This window comes from Leucoraja erinacea, chromosome 14, assembly GCF_028641065.1.
Source record: "Leucoraja erinacea ecotype New England chromosome 14, Leri_hhj_1, whole genome shotgun sequence".
NCBI lineage: Eukaryota > Metazoa > Chordata > Chondrichthyes > Rajiformes > Rajidae > Leucoraja > Leucoraja erinaceus.
The window spans coordinates 38,629,897-38,647,032 of NC_073390.1; the positions used below are offsets into that span (position 1 = coordinate 38,629,897).

The following is a 17,136-nucleotide window of genomic DNA, read 5'->3' on the forward strand; positions in this document are numbered from 1 at the left end:
GTAAAAGTGACAAAAGCTATGCTATGTTTCGTCTGCTTCTAGTTCACATTTTCTAACTGGGTCCAAATGTAGTTCTGAAAGTAATGATGTTTTGAAGTCAGGCTTGTATCCCTGCTCAGGTGTTTGCACTGAAGAAATGTAAGAAAAAGAAATAAGCTTTTCCCTGGTCAGACTGCAAGAATGATAAATTTGGGTGTAAAGTTTGTGCAAACATAAGCAATCTGACACTATTGAGTATAGGAGCAGAGAGGTTCTACTGCAGTTGTACAGGGTCTTGGTGAGACCACACCTGGAGTATTGCGTACAGTTTTGGTCTCCAAATCTGAGGAAGGACATTATTGCCATAGAGGGAGTGCAGAGACGATTCACCAGACTGATTCCTGGGATGTCAGGACTGTCTTATGAAGAAAGACTGGATAGACTTGGTTTATACTCTCTAGAATTTAGAAGATTGAGAGGGGATCTTATAGAAACTTACAAAATTCTTAAGGGGTTAGACAGGCTAGATGCAGGAAGATTGTTCCCGATGTTAGGGAAGTCCAGGACAAGGGGTCACAGCTTAAGGATAAAGCGGAAATCCTTTAAAACCGAGATGAGACAACGCAGAGAGTGGTGAATCTCTGGAACTCTCTGCCACAGAGGGTAGTTGAGGCCAGTTCATTGGCTATATTTAAGAGGGAGTTAGATGTGGCCCTTGTGGCTAAGGGGATCAGGGGGTATGGAGAGAAGGCAGGTACGGGATACTGAGTTGGATGATCAGCCATGATCATATTGAATGGCGGTCGGTGCAGGCTCGAAGGGCCGAATGGCCTACTCCTGCACCTAATTTCTATGTTTCTATGTTATTCTCTTCTGAGGGTTTTGAGGCTGTCAAATGAATGGCAAATATCCTATTATGGAGCCGATTGATATATAAAAATTAAAGCAAAGATGTATAACGTAGCAAAGATGAGCGGGAAGCAAGAGGATTGGGTAATGTTTAAAGAACAACAGAAGAAACCTAAAAAGACAATACGGGGAGAAAAGATGAGGTACGAAGGTAAGCTAGCCAAGAATATAAAGCAGGATAGTAAAAGCTTCTTTAGGTGTGCGAAGAGGAAAAAATGAGTTAAGACTGAAGTTGGACCCTTGAAGACAGAAAAAAGGTGAATTTATTATGGGAAACAAGGAAATGGCAGATGAGTTGAACAGGTACTTTGGATCTGTCTTCACTAAGGAGGACACAAACAATCTTCCTGATATAGTAGTAGCCAGAGGATCTGGGGTGACGGAGGAACTGAAGGAAATCCACATTAGGCAGGAAATGGTGTTGGATAGACTGATGGGACTGAAGGCTGATAAATCCCCAGGGTCTGATGGTCTGCATCCCAGGGTACTTAAGGAAGTGGCTCTAGAAATCGTCGATGCATTGGTGATAATTTCTAATGTTGTATAGACTCAGGATTAGTTCCTGTGGATTGGAGGGTAGCTAATATTATCCCACTTTTTAAGAAAGGTGGGAGAGAGAAAACAGGGAATTATAGACCAGTTAGCCTGACATCGGTGGTGGGGAAGATGCTGGAGTCAATTATAAAAGATGAAATCGCCGCACATTTGGATAGCAGTAACAGGATCGGTCCGAGTCAGCATGGATTTACGAAGGGGAAAAAATCATGCTTAACTAATCTTCTGGAATTTTTTGAAGATGTAACTAGGAAAATGGATAAGTGAGAGCCAGTGGATGTAGTGTACCTGGACTTTCAGAAAGCATTTGATAAGGTCTACTCCTGCACCTATTGTCTATTGTCTATCGAAGTACACACATGAAGTCTCTCAGAAAAAAAATTGTTGATCACAAACTATCAAAAGCTCACACTGCTGCCCTACGTGTTGTAAATACGGCTAGTGAAGATGCTCTTGGGAAATTACGTCACACCGTGATTGCTTCGTGTCTAAAGGCAACCTTCAGTTTTTCGTTCTGCATATTATTTAGCTCAGAATGACGGGACATACTCTGATTACTTTGGCTTACTGGAACTTCAAAACAAAGATGGTATTGACATTGGAATTGGATTGCATTCCTGCACTAGTGCTACGGAGATCATTAACCATATCGCCATTAATATGAAAAAAAATTGCCAGCATATCCCGCAGATAAATGGCAACATTTCTGTTCTAATTGATGAAACAACAAGCCTGAGCAGCAAGACTGCCCTAATAGTTTATTTGAAATGTGAAAGTGATAAGGAAGGTGACCCCAATTTTATGTTTCTAATTGAACTGCCTGATCAGAAAGCTGCAACTATTGCAAAGCATCTATGGAACTGTCTCAGTAACTATGGGTTTGATGACTCTTACTTGAAACAGAACCTTGTAGCATTTGCTAGTGATGGGGCGAGTGTAATGCTTGGTGTCAAGTCTGGTGTTACTACAATTCTCAAGGGAAACTACCCTGATGTGATGATTTGGCACTGTCTTCTCATCACAGATTAGAACTTGCAGTTGGTGATTCAGTGAGAGAAGTTCATGGAATTAATCATTTTCGATCATTGATGGACAAATTGTACTCTGTTTACAGTAGATCACCTCGACATCAAAAGGAACTGTTTGAATGTGCCTCTTAACTAGAACAACAAATTTGCAAAATAGGCAGTGTTCTGGTCACCAGGGGGGTGGCTAGCTCGTTTCGAACAGTTTCAGCAGTGTGGCAAAATTATGAAGCACTGTGTCTTCATTTTGAAAAAGCAATGAAGGATGAAACAAGATCTGGGAGTGACAGAAAAACCTATGAAGGTCTGTTGACAAGACTCTCTTCAGAACAGTTTCTATTGGATTTAGCTCTAATGTATGACGCGTTACATGAACTTGGTTTACTGTCAGAGTGTTTACAGAAAGGCATTCCTACGATTGTTTATGCAGACAAACTGATCCAACAAGATCATTGCATGGACTGAAAGAGCCACCTGGTACAAATACTCTAGCTCAAGAGGCTGTTGAAAAGGGGAAGTTTTGAGAAATTACCTTAACAAGCAATAACAAAATCATCTCCATTAATTATCAACAGTTTCTTATTGGTCTTATAAACAATTTTCAGCACCGTATGTTCACCACGACATCCTTGAAAGGTTCTCATTCTTCTGAACCTTAAGAGTATGTATAAATCCCTGCTAAATTAATTGTGTGTCCTTGATAAATGCTGTTGTCCTGCTGAAATACCACCTAATTATGGAGAAGCTGCAATATCATCTCTGCAAGAGGTTTAAGCTTTCTTCTTCCTCTGTAATAAATGCCGTCAGAGATTACGTGGAAGATTGTTGATGCCGCATCCCCCAAGATATACGCCCATTACTGAGCTATTCACGTTATTCCTATTAGTACTGCTGAGTGTGAGAGGGGATTCAGTCACATGAACAATAACACCAACACGCTCAAGAATTCTCATAAATCATGTATCAGCACTTATGTTTGTTAAACTACACAGACCTCGTCTGGTTCAGGAATCCTGAGCCCTATGTCACATCATGGCTGCGGTACCACAGACGAGCAGAAGACAGACACCAGGACAAGAGTTGCTTCAGACCCCCAAACACATATTACGCATGACCCTTTGTGGAAATTATTGTAAAACTTCTTATTGGTGACATTTGGTAATTAGGTAATTACTTGTATATTGGTAAAATACATGATTACCGTATTTTTCTTTACTTGCTTGATAATTATATTTCATGATGATTAGTGATGGCAATTTTGTGATATTAAATTAAGTATTATATGTTTTATTGTACTTGTTATAGACTAGGATATAGTGATAGGCTATTATCTTGTTTGACCCTCTTGAGAGACTAGCTTGCCCCCCCCCAAGCAAAACCTGAAATGTCGCCCCTGTTTGACAGCTCCGGCACCTACAAAATTAGCACTGCAGCACTGCACTTCAGGTAAAAACAAATGCAACAGGCTGGCTATCTCATCAGGTATTTTTATTGTGAAGCTGTTTTGATGAAGAATTGCTGGTCACCTGATTGCAGAGCCAGTCTTTGTTTCTGGCTGCAACAAATTAAATGAACGGGATCTTGTTATGCCTTGCCTGTTTTTCCAGAGCGGCTCATCTCTTTCAGTCACTTTCCCCTCATCATAGCTTTTTGTAGATAAAGGAAATTGCAGGATCTAGAATCTTGAGTGAACGCAAAGTGCTGGAGGAACTCAGCGTGACAGCCAGCATCTGTGGGGGAATGGACTGACAATGTTTCGGGTTGGGACCCTTCTTTAGTTTGACTCAAAACATCATCTGCCCATTCCTTCCACTGATGTTGCCTGACCCACTGAGTTCCTCCAGTACTTTGCTTTGCTGTCCTCTTGAGATGCAACAAAGCAAGGCCCATTTAGGGGATTGAATGGGGTGTAAAAAAAAACATGAAATCTTCAGCAGTGGAAGTTGAAGTAACTGTGGATTTGCAGATGTTCTGTGATACTAGTGATAGCCAATAATTGTTTGCTGGAGAAAGGTCGCCCACTTTCATTGGTCAGAAATAATTGGCCGGAGCAGTTGGAAGTGGCAGTGCCCAGGGGCCTGGGTTTGAAGTCAAATCTCTCTTTTATCAAATGCTGCTACAGATTGGTGACAGCGTTGGTGATGATGTAATGAAAGCAGGAACGGCCCTGCAGAATGTTTATTTTAATGTTTGATCTATTCTGGCCCTGAGATGGGTCTTGGGATCATTTCACGACCCAGAGAGCAGAGATAATCATCTTTTGCAGGATGCTAACCTCTTCATATACATGCATACAAATGGTGAGAGTGTGTGAGATAGGCTGTAGAGCAAGAAACAACATGAACATTTCAAGCCAATGTCCTTTCTTCCAGAGCCAATGTGTACCTCCTGCCCGAGTGACCCTTGTATCACAGACACCATCTTACCACCATCAGCCTAGATCACCCCAGAGCTGATTCAACATGGGAGAGCCTAGGGCCAGAGGGCACAGCCTCAGAATAAAAGGATGTACCTTTAGAAGGAGATGACGAGGAATTTATTTAGTTAAAGGGTGGTGAATATGTGGAATTCAGTGCGACAGTCGGCTGTGGAGGCCAAATCATTGGGTATCTTTAAAGCAGAGATTGACAGGTTCTTGATTAGTAAGGGTGTCAAAGGTTATGGGGGAAGGGGTGGAGAATGGGGTTGAGAGAGAAAAATGGATCAGCCCCGATGAAAGGGCAGAGCAGACTTGATGGGTCGGGCTGAATTTTGAGACTGGCTGCTCCATTTTGCATCCTGAATATACTTTTGCTCAAAAATTTGAAGTGCCTTAACCAACAAATAATCTGTATCACGACCACCATGTTCTGGAACTACAGTTTAACCCCCCCCCCCCCCCCCCCACCATTCACAAATTTAAACTTCTCATCCATGTGCTTAAATCATTCCATAGTCTCTCACTCAGCAGTGGCTGGCGTATATTGCCATTACATTAATTGTGAAGAACAAGAATGGTTCTCTTTGCCCGTGTGCTGGTCATAAAATAACCTTTCTTCTGTAAGTAACCACAGGACGACTCCTAACATTATAGCCAGGAGCTGCAGCAAAATACTACAATAATTAACATTACAAAGTAATTTGTACATTTATATGCCTTTGGGTGTGAAGCAATCTACAGGGAAAATAGGAATAAAGTTTGTAGAGGAACAGTACATATGTAAGTTGAAGTGGAAGCATTTTCTGTCACTGCTTTCTCCAGAAAGAATTGAGAACATTTTGAAATATCAAAAGCTTTGAGGTCAGTTTTTTTCCACGGGAGAAGGCCGACAGAATAAAGTATGTTTCCCAGTGTTCATTCAGCTTCTGAGAGGGCCAACAGTAAAATCAGCCTTGCCCATTGGTGAAAGCAGTTTCATTCATTTGAATTTGACCTCGTTGAGACATCTGTGGGTTGCATCGTCTGTTGGAATTGTTCAGTCCACCTTCACCCATCCTTTCCCACCGACCTCTCACTGTCTTCATATCCAGGTCAAACATAGAGGTGCCAGCATGGTGAGCTACCATTCCAGTAATATGACATTCCTAACTCTCCTTGCTACATACCCAGAACCCGAGTCTTTTTTCATATGTGAAAGAATTTTGGGCTTTAAAATGTAATAGTTCATACATTTTGCAATATTATTGATGCCACTTGAGTTATTACGTAGGTGAGGCTATTTTACTTTTGGATGAAATATAATTATCATCTTGGTCATCCATGAAAGAGTGCTCATAATTTAACACTAACATGTTTAATTCCTTAGCCCCAGGGTTATTCTGCTCCAGGGATATATTTATACCTTCTGGAAAACAATATATTTATGTATGTACTAGACTAAGTGGGACCCGTTGGGTCCCATGTTCACACGGGAGGGCTGGTCCCCCAACGCAATATTCCACCTCTCCACCAATTCCAATATTGGTGGCCAGTGGGGGGCGGTGGGGCTTTCTGGAGCGCTGGTATGGATGTTGTTGGCTGAAGGGACTGGTCTCCAGAGGGCTAGTATGGACATTGTGGGCCAATTGGATTCTTGGGATGGTAGCTCAGTCCCTCAACCGGATGTGCTGGCAGCTCCCTCACGGCTGGTGGGCTGGCAGTTGACTCGTGGCTATTCCTTGAAATTCCATTTCAAGCAGGGTGCAAGGCCACCAAATTCAAATCCATTTTCCTACCATTTCAAGCAGGGTGCAAGGCCATCAAATTCAAGTGCAGTTTCATACCACTTCAAGCAGGGTGCAAGGCCACCAAATTCAGGTGCAGTTTCTACCACTTCAAGCAGGGTGCAAGGCCACCGAATTCGTGCAGTTTCATACCACTTCAAGCAGGGTGCAAGGCCACCAAATTCAAGTGCAGTTTCATACCACTTCAAGCAGGATCCAAGTCCACCAAACTCAAGTGCAGTTTCATACCACTTCAAGCAGGGTGCAAGGCCACCAAATTCAAGTGCAGTTTCATACCACTTCAAGCAGGGCGCAAGGCCACCAAATTCAAGTGCAGTTTCATACCATTTCATGCAGGGTGCAAGGCCACCACATTCAAATGCAGTTTCATACCATTTCATGCAGGGTGCAAGGCCACCACATTCAAATGCAGTTTCATACCATTTCAAGCAGGGTGAAACCACCATAAAACCACACAAAACACCACACTCACAGTTCAGTAGACATTCAGTGTGTTCTGTTGATTCACAGCTCAGACAGAGTTGTGACCTCTCCCTCCCCCATCATGCAGAGACTGAGCCACACCCACACTTCCGGGTTTTATAATCCCTCCCCCCTCCCGCCGGAAAAGGTGTGGCCTTCATGGCGTTATTGACAGGAGAGAGATTCTCAACATTTTTTAAACACTAATAACACTTTTATGTTTCATTGATGGGAAGAATCCTCTGCACTTGATGAGCGGAGGGGGACTGAGTAAGATGGCCAAAAACCACAGCCGTAAGTGGTAGCGTTTTATCTAAAATCAATATACAGCGCAAACAGGAAGTTGTCAAGTTTAGACCATCAGCCATTTGCAGTGCTTTTATTTCAACCCAAAACGCCACCAGCCATTTGCAGTGCTTTTACTTCAACCCAAATCGCCACCAACCACTTGCAGTGCTTTTACTTCAACTCAAAACGCCACCAGACATTTGCAGTGCTTTTACTTCAACCCAAACCCCCACTTTCATTTTCAAACCAAATTAAGGGCACTCAAGGTCAGTAAAACCACACTCACTGTTTAGTAGACATGTTATTCACAGCTCAGACTGAGAGACGTGACCCTCTCACTTCCCCCTTCTTGCAGAGACTGAATGAGGCACAACACTTCCGGGTTTTATAGTCCCTCCCCCTCCCACCAGCAGGGGCAACAGAGAGAATGTCAAAATGTTTTAAACATTAATAGCATTTATATTTAATCAACGGGAAAAATCCTCTTGTCCTGCGCAACGGAGGGGGTCTCTGTGTAAGCCGGCCAAAAATCACAGACGTAAGTGGCAGCGTTTTTTCTAAAATCATGAAACAGAAAAACAGGAAGTGGTCAAGATCTTACTTTTAGTAATATAGATAGATATCTTCTCCAAGAAAGAACTGCAGATGCTGGTAAATTCGAAGGTAGACACAAAATGCTGGAAAAACTCAGCGGGTGAGGCAGCATCTATGGAGGGAAGGAATTGGCGAAGTTTCGGGGCGCAACCTGAAGAAGGGTCTTGACTCGAAACGTCGCTAATTCCTTCTCTCCATAGATGCTGCCGAACCCGCTGAGTTTCTCCAGCATTTTGTGTCTACCTATATCTTCTCTATATTTAATGCGCTGATAAGAGACTTTTGTGTAGCAAGGACAGAGACATTTATTTTGAAATGATTCAGGTTTACTCCAGTCAAGTAAAGAAAGAAGCTTCATTTAAAATGGGGTAGACACTGAGTTCTTCACATGTTGCTCTGGAGTGTATGAAAATCACAGCATGCCAGAGGATATTACCCAAGTGCATTTATGAAAAGCATTAAAAGGTAGAAGAGGAATGTGATGCAGGCAAAGATTTCTGTAATGTGGGATCATAAAATTGAACAAATTATCCCTTATTAAAATCTTTGCCTCCATGAAAGAACATAATCTTTGTTTTCCTAACATTTTTATGGTTCTCTTTATAATTTTTATGTCATCTGATTAAAGAACAGACTAGCATATGTTAGGATAATAAATGTCAAGTATTTTGCTCAGTTTTATTTTGGTTAGAATTCCTGTGCTTCATTTAAATCCATATTGGTGTTTAGAGCTGCTATGTACAAAATGTTTATGGTTGTCCACGGGAAACCCATTTCAAATGCTTGTCAGCTTGCATGTTGTAAATACAGCCTCTGGTTGATCTGGATTTCAAAATGTTAGCCTGTTGTTAATTTCTAGAGGCAGAGAATACCATGTTAGAATGTAATTATTCACTTCCACACATCCGGATTAGCAGCATTACAGTTTCTGCCATTAGGATGTTATATTTAGAGAGCATGATCTTACTGTAATTTTTCAAAGTCTGGAGATGTAAATGCTTTGCAGCAATATAAATGTGTCGCAGGTTTTAAAATCAAGAGACTTAGTTTTGCTTTGCATTTAAGCATATATTGTGCACTTTGAAGATTAAAATGAACTAAAAATTCCTCTTGTTTAAATGATGGAACAAAAAGCACTATAAGAAATTGCTCTTTGCAGCAGTGAATTGCCAATCATTTTCAGAACCTAATAAGTTGTTCTAAGCCACCAGAGATTTGAAAGCCTCGTGTCACTCATTTGGCCCTTACTCTGCGAGGAAATGAAATGAATGATAAATGTAGAACTGACGTGCAGAGTAAATGACATGGTCCAGTCAAGTAAAGATAACCATTCTCAATGTTACCGTCGGGTCTTGTGTAATTTCATTATGTTGCACTAATGATGAATGTGTCTGGTAATATTAATTTGTCTCTATTTTGACATCTCCAGGCATTCGTCCCAATTTAACACCTGCTTCACCAAGACATTTTTTGCATCTCCACAGTGCAGTGGTTCAGATCACCACATTTACGTAGGAATTCTTTGACTGCCTGAATAAGTAGAGTCTGAGCCAATAGCCGGTATTGAAGCTTGCTATATCATTATTTTTCTCTGAACATTTTGCAAACTGAAGTCCTTTGAGATTTGTAATTTAGAACCATTTACAAGAATCATCAGTGCACTGCATTTCTTTGATGGATTATATAACTTTCCCGTTAGGATCGTGGCATTCATTGGGGTAGCGTTACCCTACTCCAAAGCGTTGATCAGGTGAACACATAGTGGTTCTTGATTTCCCTACTCTGGGCAAGAGACAAAAGACATAGGTTTTGGAGGGTGGGGGGAGAGGGGTGCAAGATTTGGAAGGAACCTGAGGGGAAGCTTTTGGCACATGGGGTGATGGGTATATAGATTGAGCTACTGGAGGAGGTACTTGAGGCACGTACTGTGATTTGCATTTTAAATGCTGATTTACATTTCATCTAACTTGTCAATTAAAAGATCAGACAAAAATTGAGAGTTGGAGACACTTGCAGAAAAGCCAGAAGGGTTGGAGAACCGAAATGAAAACTTCATAAAACTATCCAAATAATCAGCGCCCATCGCTAAAGTCCAGACACATTGTCCAACATGTTTTTGTTCAAATGTCAAATTAGTCTGAAGAAGGGTCCCAACCTGAAACATCCCCTATCCAGGTTCTCCACAGATGCTGCCTGACCTGCTGAGTTACACCAGCACTTTGTGTGTTCTGTTCAGATGTCAACATTGCTTCAACTAAAGTGTTCACTTATATCTGAACTCTGATTCACTTCATGAGGAATTTGCTTCTCTGTATATGTTCAAACCTGTGCTGCTGCATCTGTTGGAAAGTAGGAAAAGTCTTCACGATGAGTCAACATCTAGAACGGGCTTGCAACTATATTTACCACCTGTGGACTCATGGAAAATAAATGCAATTTTAAACCTACAATTGTCAATCCAGAAGAAATTCCAATTTATTAGTTGCTGAAAATTGACACAGTTGCTGGCCTAAAACTGAAATGGTGGGAGATTTGATCTATAACTTTTTTTATAACGGCTTGGAAGATCCAATTTTGAGCGTTTTAAAAATGATAAACAACATTCCATGTTTAAGAAAGAACTGCAGATGCTGGAAAAATCGAAGGTAGACAAAAATACTGGAGAGACTCAGCGGGTGAGGCAGCATCTATGGCGAAAAGGAATAGGCGACATTTCGGGTCAACACCCTTCTTCAGACAGGTCTCGACCCGAAACGCTGCCCATTCCTTCGCTCCATAGATGCTGCCTCACCCGACTTAACATTCCATGGTGCATTTCTTGTAGCAGGATTTGAAAAGCTGGAATAGCTCAAGATATAACCAAACGCCCTGCCCTGATTGAATTTTTGGATGATTACGTTGTTAATTGCATTCTCAGAGTTGTCTACCAGAGGTGACCCTCATGCAAGCATTGAAAATGGATGCAAAATGCTATTAATATTCATAGCTCTAGTCCAGTTGATTAATTGAAGCCCCTAGAAAGGGTCACAAGTTGTTATTCCTGTCATGAATTCTAATAGCACCCTGCCCAGTGGCATGGAGTGCCACCAGCCATGAAATGTCTCAATCAATTAGATCCCAAGACAGTTGGAGAATGCAACATTCAAATCAGTGGTGGAAATACTTGTGCAAATGTTATTTTGTTTTTTGTTCTGCGCTTTGACGCAGTTTAAAATCATGTTAAAGTAGTGTGTGTCCCCCCCCCCCCCCCCCCCCCAAACCATGCCCCTTTTAACCTAATTCAACATGCACCACTGTCACCGGCTTTTCTACACCATCTGAAAGTTGTCGACACCAAAGATCATAGAGCTATAGTTCCTTCAGTTCCTCTCCTCTGATTCCCAGTTAATTCTCACCATAAAATCCACAGTGGTCTTTGTCTTCACCAACAACTGTATCACGTCAACGTTCTCAACATTCTTTGCACTTGGCAGAATGTAACTAATCCTGTGTAATCATTTTTAAAGAAATTGGTGCCATAGTCACTATTTCTGTATAAGACAAATCAAGACTGCAGTATAAAACATCACCTAATTTCATTCACTTTGTAAAAGTAACAGCAATCTTCTGTTTGCTGGGAAAAAAATCAACCATTGGTTTATTATTGTCACATGGAATGAGATACAGTGAAAAGCGCTGTTTTGCATGATATGCAAATAGATCATATCATACTGTACATAAATGCAATCAAGCCCAACTTAAGTACAATAGGTAGAGCAAAGGGGTAGAGTGCAGAATATAGTTCTCAGCATTGTAGGGCATCAGTTCCAGAGACAAAGTCCAATGTCCGCAATGGGGTAGAGGTGAATCGGACAGTACCCTAGCTTGTGGAATGACTGATGACAAAGGGGACAAAGTTGTTCCTGAATCTGGTTGATCTAATTGGTCCATGTTATTGGAATCTGTTAAAATAAATAAACATAATTTTAAGGCACAAATTCTCTGGTCCATTTCTAATCCAAATAAGAAGGGATCTTGGAGGTACTAATTCAAGAGATTGTCAATATTGGGATTACCAAAAGCAAGTATCATTCGGCTGACCACACTAAAGCTCACCAGGGAATTCAGACTTGATGTAGTAGGAATGAAGGCAGTCAATCAGTGTGGAAAACACCCCTTTTTCAGTTCCATGATCAAGTCCTGTGCTGAAGGAAACTGAGGAGGTTGTTCTCATTGACATCAGAAAAAAATTAAATCTAGTCATTAGAGACTCATGAGAGAAGAATGCATTTTCCACCTCAGTTAACTTTCTAACTCTAGAATCATAATTTTCATACTACCACTGGGGGCAATTTTCAGAGGTGGGGTATTATTGGAAGTGAACTGGCTATAAATTTGTATGCTGGGACTCTTCAAATTAAAGCTACAAAGGCCAAGAGATAATCCTATGAGCTGTAATTAAATAATCAGTTGCTTGCAATAGTCGGTGAGTTGTCAAAGAGATAAACATTTAAGATGTTTACAAATGGAATTAAAAACTAGGTTAAAAAGATTGGAAGATAGACACAAAAAGCTGGTATAACAGTGGGACAGGCAGCATTTTAGAAGATTAGAAGGTGGGTGGATGGGATGTGAAACTACTGCTGCAAATGGGTACTTAAAGGGTAACGATTGTTGCTCACAAAGGAAAATGTAACGTGTCATCAAGGTCATGTTTTGTGCAGGGATTGGCAGTGAGTTGGTGAGCAATGTTAGCATGGATGCATCTCATGCAGTACTGCATGTGTCTGCACTGATACTCATTGGATTTTTTCTTTGTTGATAAACGTGGTTTGAACATCACCATAATATAAAATCTAATTTGTGGCCAGTGATGTATTTGTATAATGTACAATGACTCGCAGCAGTACTCCATCATTCGCCTTAATACCCAATGCCCTTTGGCACACAGTGTGTTATTAAGATTACAACTGAGAAAAGAATTCTTGACCTTTTTAAAATGTCTCCTTGAATAAGCCAGAGGCAAATCGTCTGTGCCATTTCATGGAAACACTTTCACAATTATTGTCATCGGATAATTATTTGGATGCACAATTTTGTGAATACTCACGTTGGTATTAAAATATATCTGTTGCTTTCACAGCTGGTGTTGTTTACGGGCAAACTGAATACAATTGCTGGAATCGTGACCATCTTCTTTCTGCTGGTCTATGCCGCCGTGGATCTCGCCTGCCTCGCTCTCGAATGGGCCTCCGCACCAAATTTCAGGTAGGGAATTGGGCACTGATCAATAAATCATACAGTGTGTCCTGAGGTTTTTATATTTCTCAACTAAAAATAATTTATGGGAAATAAGGTTCTGAGAATCAGATTTAATATGCAAAAGTGAAAGAGAGAAAAGCAAAATTCAAAATATGCTGGAAGCCTGAAAACTAAAAAGAGAGTGATGCAAGTATTCTGCTGATTTCCAAGGATCTAGAGAGAGAGATTTAGACCAGAACTGTCCGCCTTTATTCTCAGAGGTAGGAAATTCCACAGTTGGAGGCAAGTTTGAGTGAAGTGTAACTCTGAATCCAGCTGTGTACTGCATGCTCAAACAAGATCACACTTTAAACAAATGTTTGTTTCAGATATAGTATTCATTTTGGACAGGCGTGTATAATTCTGCAGTTTTCGATCTGATCATAGATTGTGTAATTTAGAACATTTCTGTGGTTAAATAAAGCTGGTAATCAACATGATGCAAACTTTATTTTTCTAATTTAAGATTCCTGGATAGCTGTGAAGCATTCTCTCTCTCCACTAACAAACCTACATGGCTCTATTTGCTGATCACTAACTGACTGTATGCTTGCTGCTAACCTTCTTGGGTGAAGGAGCAGTGATGTTACGGACCAATGAAGAGCCACTGTTCAAGCCCAAAGGGCAGGAAGCCATAGTATTATTTTATAGGGACACAATGTGCTGGGTTATTTTAAGTGTCACTGTGTTCAGTAGCAGCTCTAGTTGAATTTCTGGTCAAGGTTAACTCCCCAGATGCTATTGGTGTGGGCCTGTGCCACAGTAATGCCGTTGAGAAAGGGCGTGTGGTCAGAGGTTTTAGCTGGAAAGGAACATGGCCTGACCCTTGTGTGGCCTTTGTTTCAACTTGCCACGTACCAGCCAATGGTGTACAGGTGTTGAGAATCGAAACAAACTGCAGATGCAGGGAATCCGATATAAAAATAAATTGCTTGGGGAAAAGTCAGTTGATCAGGCGGTGTGTGTAGAATCAGAAAGTGCCAATGTTCTGGATATGCCACCTTTCTTCAGGATGTTCCGAACTGATGGGTTTTCCAGCATTTAGTGTTTTTGTCTCTTAGGTGTGGTTGTATGTGGCAAGGACTGCTTCATGCTCTGAACAGTTGCAAATGGAATTGAATGTTGTGCAATCTGTGGTCAAGATTCAACATTAAGGAATGTCAGCGATTAGGCCGTTGTGTATCGGACCCTGCCTTGAAGGACTCTTACATTTGTGACCATGTTCTGTGACATCCCAACATCCTCAACCAACTTCCTTTCAATATGATTAGCCAGTGGAGAATTATGAGCTGGATTTGCATCGGTTTCACTCCCATTTCCTGAGGCCACAACTGCTGCCTTGGTGAAAAAGTAGTTGGTCTTTCCTCTGCACATTTACGTAGTTCACCTCGTTGGTCATTGTTAGGACTGGGGTTGCCGTTCACTGCCAGGTGTTTCAGCCGAAGCCCAACATTGAGTGGAGGGTTTTGGTGAACAAACCCATTTGATAACATTGTTAATGCCCCTCCGAATGTCTGGATAAGAACTGATGATGCAGTGAATAACACTGTTGGATTTGTCCATCTGTGTGGGCTTCATATAGCTGGCAATTTCTCTGCAGCATGGGGACAGTCTGGTGTTGTAATGTGGGGACAGTGTGGTGTTGTAATGTAGCGACAATCTGGTGTAATGTAGCGACAATCTGGTGTAATGTAGCGACAATCTGGTGTTGGGATGTGGGGAAGGTCCTGATTTTGAAAGTGAAAAGCTTTGTTTTCCATAGATAGACACAAAAAGCAGGAGGAACTCAGTGGGTCAGGCAGCATTTCTGGAGAGAAGGATTGGCAGGGCTCTCACTTAACATTTTTTCCCTGTTGCCAGCCAGACAACCCTGGCAGCTTTTTAGGTTGCCAAATGACAGTTTATGTGGTCATTTAAGACAGCTTACATGACGCGTGCGACAATGTGCTCGGACGAAGTGCGTAGTTACCAGTCGGAATTATGCTCAATGAAGCAATCACATCTTATTTCTGCTTCAAATAAAGTCACAAATTAAACATATTCACCAATCAAGGCATGATATATACCACAATGACATGCAGCAGAATTAGAAACATAGAAAATAGGTGCAGGAGGAGGCCATTCGGCCCTTCGAGCCAGCACCGCCATTCATTGTGATCATGGCGGATCGTCCCCTATCAATACCCCAGCATGCCTTCTCCCCATATCCCTCGACTCCACTAGCCGCTAGAGCTCTATCTAACTCACTCTTAAATCCATCCAGTGACTTGGCCTCCACTGCCCATTGTGGCAGGGAATTCCATAAATTCACAACTCTCTGGGTGAAAAAGTTTTTTCTCACCTCGGTCTTGAATGACCTCCCCTTTATTCTAAGACTGTGGCCCCTGGTTCTGTAATTATAATACAGTATCTCAACTCTTTTTACACGTTGCAATGAATGCAATTCCTATTATTTCTTTCCACGTCCAAACGAAAATGTGGTTGGATTAGTCAGCGTATGATCAACCTGTGTCAATAAATCCTGGACCATGGTAACATATATGCATAACCATGCACACTACAGATTGATGCAAGCATGTTTTCTGTGAGGGACCGGCAATTATCATGACATGACATGAGTTTTTTCCTCTTGAATCTTCAATCATCAATCTCTGTTGTACCCAGTCACAGCAAGGTAAGTTGATAAAGAATTGAATCGATCTGTTTGACACCTTTGAAGGTAGACACAGTAACAACATCAAGATGGGAAAAATAGATATATAATAATAATATATCCCTTCTGCTCTAGGATTTTGTAATTTAAAAGACAGCAAGAGAATGGAAGTGTACTTTGATTTTCTTTTTCTTGTAACATACTTGTTACTGTATTATTATTACCTGACCAGACCAATACCATACTTTTGAATGTACATAGTACCTCTTTTACTCTGTGCCCACTAAGAAGATGAGTCATGGAAGTAGGCGACTATATTGAATCAATCATGGAACTTGGCAAGTGAGATTGCCCGGAAGGGCAATAAAAATGGCTGAAGTGGTTATTTATTTATTTTTTTTTTGCGGGGGATATCAACTTGAAATGAACAGAAACATTATATTTGTGAGAACGTGTAACTTTTCTGCTTGATTTTTAAACCATCTCCTGAAAAGCAAAGTAAAGACAGAGCTGTTCAAATACATGTAAAAGTCACTATAATTGTCATCTGAGTCGCTCTCGAGTAGAGCATCCTCCTCATCTGACTTCTCACTGTCAGGGCAAGGTCCCGAGGCACATGCTGCAGCTGGGTTTCTCCCGTGTCAGGACTCCTTGCCTCATCCCTCCTGTATGCCACAAGTTGATGGCTGGCTGGAGATCAAGGTCCTTGATGTTACTGGCTTGCAGCATGGTGAGGAGCTGGTCCATCATCTGGTCGACCTGGAGGGAACTTCTGATGGTGGGCTTCAGCCGGCTGAAGCCTCGCTCAGCCTCCTCAGAACTTGCCTGTTTGGTAAGGACGAGGTGAAGGAGAGTGCAGATGTTGGGTAGCTCTTCTGGTGTGGGACTTCAAGAACACCATGCTGTATCACAACAGCCCTTTCAGCAACATGGCTGTTACTTGGCACTACATTGGAGCATTAGGGGGAGCTTCAATGCCCAAATTTCAGGGTGTGTTTCTGATGAAAAAGTGGGGGAAGAATGGTAAGTGAGAGACAGAGACACAGACAGAGCGAGACAGAAAGAACAGAGACAGAGATAGACAGAGATGGAGACAGAGCCAGATAGAAAGACAGGGACAGATACAGGTACATGGATAGGACTGGTTTGGAGGAATATGGACCAAACACGGGCAAGTGGCTTTGCAGT

General features: G+C 41.6%; 1 protein-coding gene across 1 annotated transcript in view; it reads left to right on the forward strand.

The window, feature by feature from the left end:
* Positions 1-17,136, forward strand: part of zgc:153039 (uncharacterized protein LOC767698 homolog) — a 103,503-nt gene that overhangs the window by 45,477 nt on the left and 40,890 nt on the right. Inside the window, exon 9 of the mRNA XM_055646202.1 lies at positions 13,138-13,262. Coding sequence (XP_055502177.1) covers positions 13,138-13,262 — 125 coding nt within the window. The remainder of the gene's footprint in view (positions 1-13,137; positions 13,263-17,136) is intronic.